At 50.6% G+C, this 1,589-nt stretch overlaps 1 protein-coding gene across 1 annotated transcript in view; it reads left to right on the forward strand.

The window, feature by feature from the left end:
• The window catches only part of Ppp1cc (protein phosphatase 1 catalytic subunit gamma), a 15,043-nt gene extending 15,011 nt beyond the window's left edge, over positions 1–32 (forward strand). The window contains exon 8 of the mRNA XM_031391141.1: positions 7–32. Within this exon, the coding sequence (XP_031247001.1) occupies positions 7–32 (26 nt within the window). The remainder of the gene's footprint in view (positions 1–6) is intronic.
• The last annotated feature ends 1,557 nt before the right edge of the window (positions 33–1,589 follow it).

Raw genomic sequence — 1,589 nt, forward strand, 5'->3', positions numbered from 1 at the left:
CCACAGATGCCCTGTACAATGCCATGTGCTGAGAATGATTTCAGACTTATTAAATGCGAGCTTGTTAACTTGTCTGTGTCTGTCTTTCTGTCAGCAGTGGTCCCATTGAGTCCATTTCTGTCTTTCCATATGCAGTCAGTTGGAGGGGCCAGGCTCTTGTCTATGTAGCCTGGAAGGAGAGGTTGTCTTCCCTGGAGCTTCACCTGTAACATTAGTTTCTTGCTGTCTTTGTCTATTAAAGCTAGTGATCCAATTGAGAGGAAGCCACTTACCATTCATAGGCCTTCTGGGGCAAGGCTAAGTATGCAGAGCCAGGTGCACTGTTTAAGTTAGGCCCCGGTTGCTTGGGGAGGGTCTGCCCCCAGACCCTGTGCGTGATGGCAGAGGACTAAGATGGGGTCTGGCCTGACTGCTGACCAGCGGGTCCCCCAAGCATCGGGCCATGTGCTCCCTAGGCACTCCTACATCCCAGCTTGCTTCCTTTAGCTTGAACCTAATGTTCTGAATCTGAGCCACTGATTAGGTCAGAAGCAGTTGAAGGGCATCAGTCCACAAGTGGTGTTTGGCTTTGTCATGGGACCCTGAGTAGAGAAAATAACTTGAAATTGATACAAGAGGAGACACCCGAGGCCTTTCACTGTTAGCCAAAGCCTTCCTCTATTTGCGTGCACCCTTGTAACCTGTAACCTAGGGAGGGCCCCATTTCTCAGGTTCTGGCTCACCAGCTGGGTGAGTGGCAGAGCCACAGCCCTGGCAATTCACAGTTGTGAGTGTACAGGCATCTCTGCTAAGTTTACACCTGTCTGTGCTCCTCTGAACTCATAGCAAGTCTTCCTGACCCCAACAAAAAAGGCAGGGGGAGGTCATGGCGCCCCTAGGCATTGAAGTGATGAATGTCAAAGCCTGTAGAAACTGGTGTGAAACAGTCTGCCATTCTGTTCATATTCACAGTAAATATGTGAATGAATGTACCATACGTGTGTAGCAACTCCCCCTCCACAAACACACACCTGTGTAACAGGTGAAACTTGGGTCTAGGGACAAGTGCTAATCCAGGAAGAAAAGGCTCTGTTCATACAGTAGCAGAAGGAAGCAGAGCCCCTGTATCCCAGATGGTGCCAGCCCAGGCAACTGAAGGAAGTCCACCTGGCATCTGATAGCTGCTGGTAGATAAGGGCAAGCTGAGGGTCAGGATTGTTGGGTTAGCTTGGGAGATGTGTGGGATGGATTAGAAGGAAGAAGGCAAAGTCTGCGCTCCTGAAGGCAGGAATCGATGTCTGGGGAATGGAGAGTGAGGAGCACGGGTCTGGAAAAAGGCAGTTAGGCCCCTTGCTCCTCACCCTTATCAGGGTGGGGTGCACAGCTTCCCTGTAGCTCAAGCTCCAAGAGTCCAGTGCCCTCTTGTGGCACCTGGGGTTCTACACACAGACACATACCTACATTTGAAAAAACAAGCCGGGTGGTGGTGGTGCACGCCTTTAATCCCAGCACTTGGGGAGGCAGATTTCTGAGTTCAAGCTTAGCCTGGTCTACAAGAGTTCCAGGACAGCCAGGGCTATACAGAGAAACCCTGTCTACAAAAACAAAAA

The sequence above is a fragment of the Mastomys coucha genome, unplaced genomic scaffold (genome assembly GCF_008632895.1).
Source record: "Mastomys coucha isolate ucsf_1 unplaced genomic scaffold, UCSF_Mcou_1 pScaffold22, whole genome shotgun sequence".
Taxonomy (NCBI): Eukaryota; Metazoa; Chordata; class Mammalia; order Rodentia; family Muridae; genus Mastomys; species Mastomys coucha.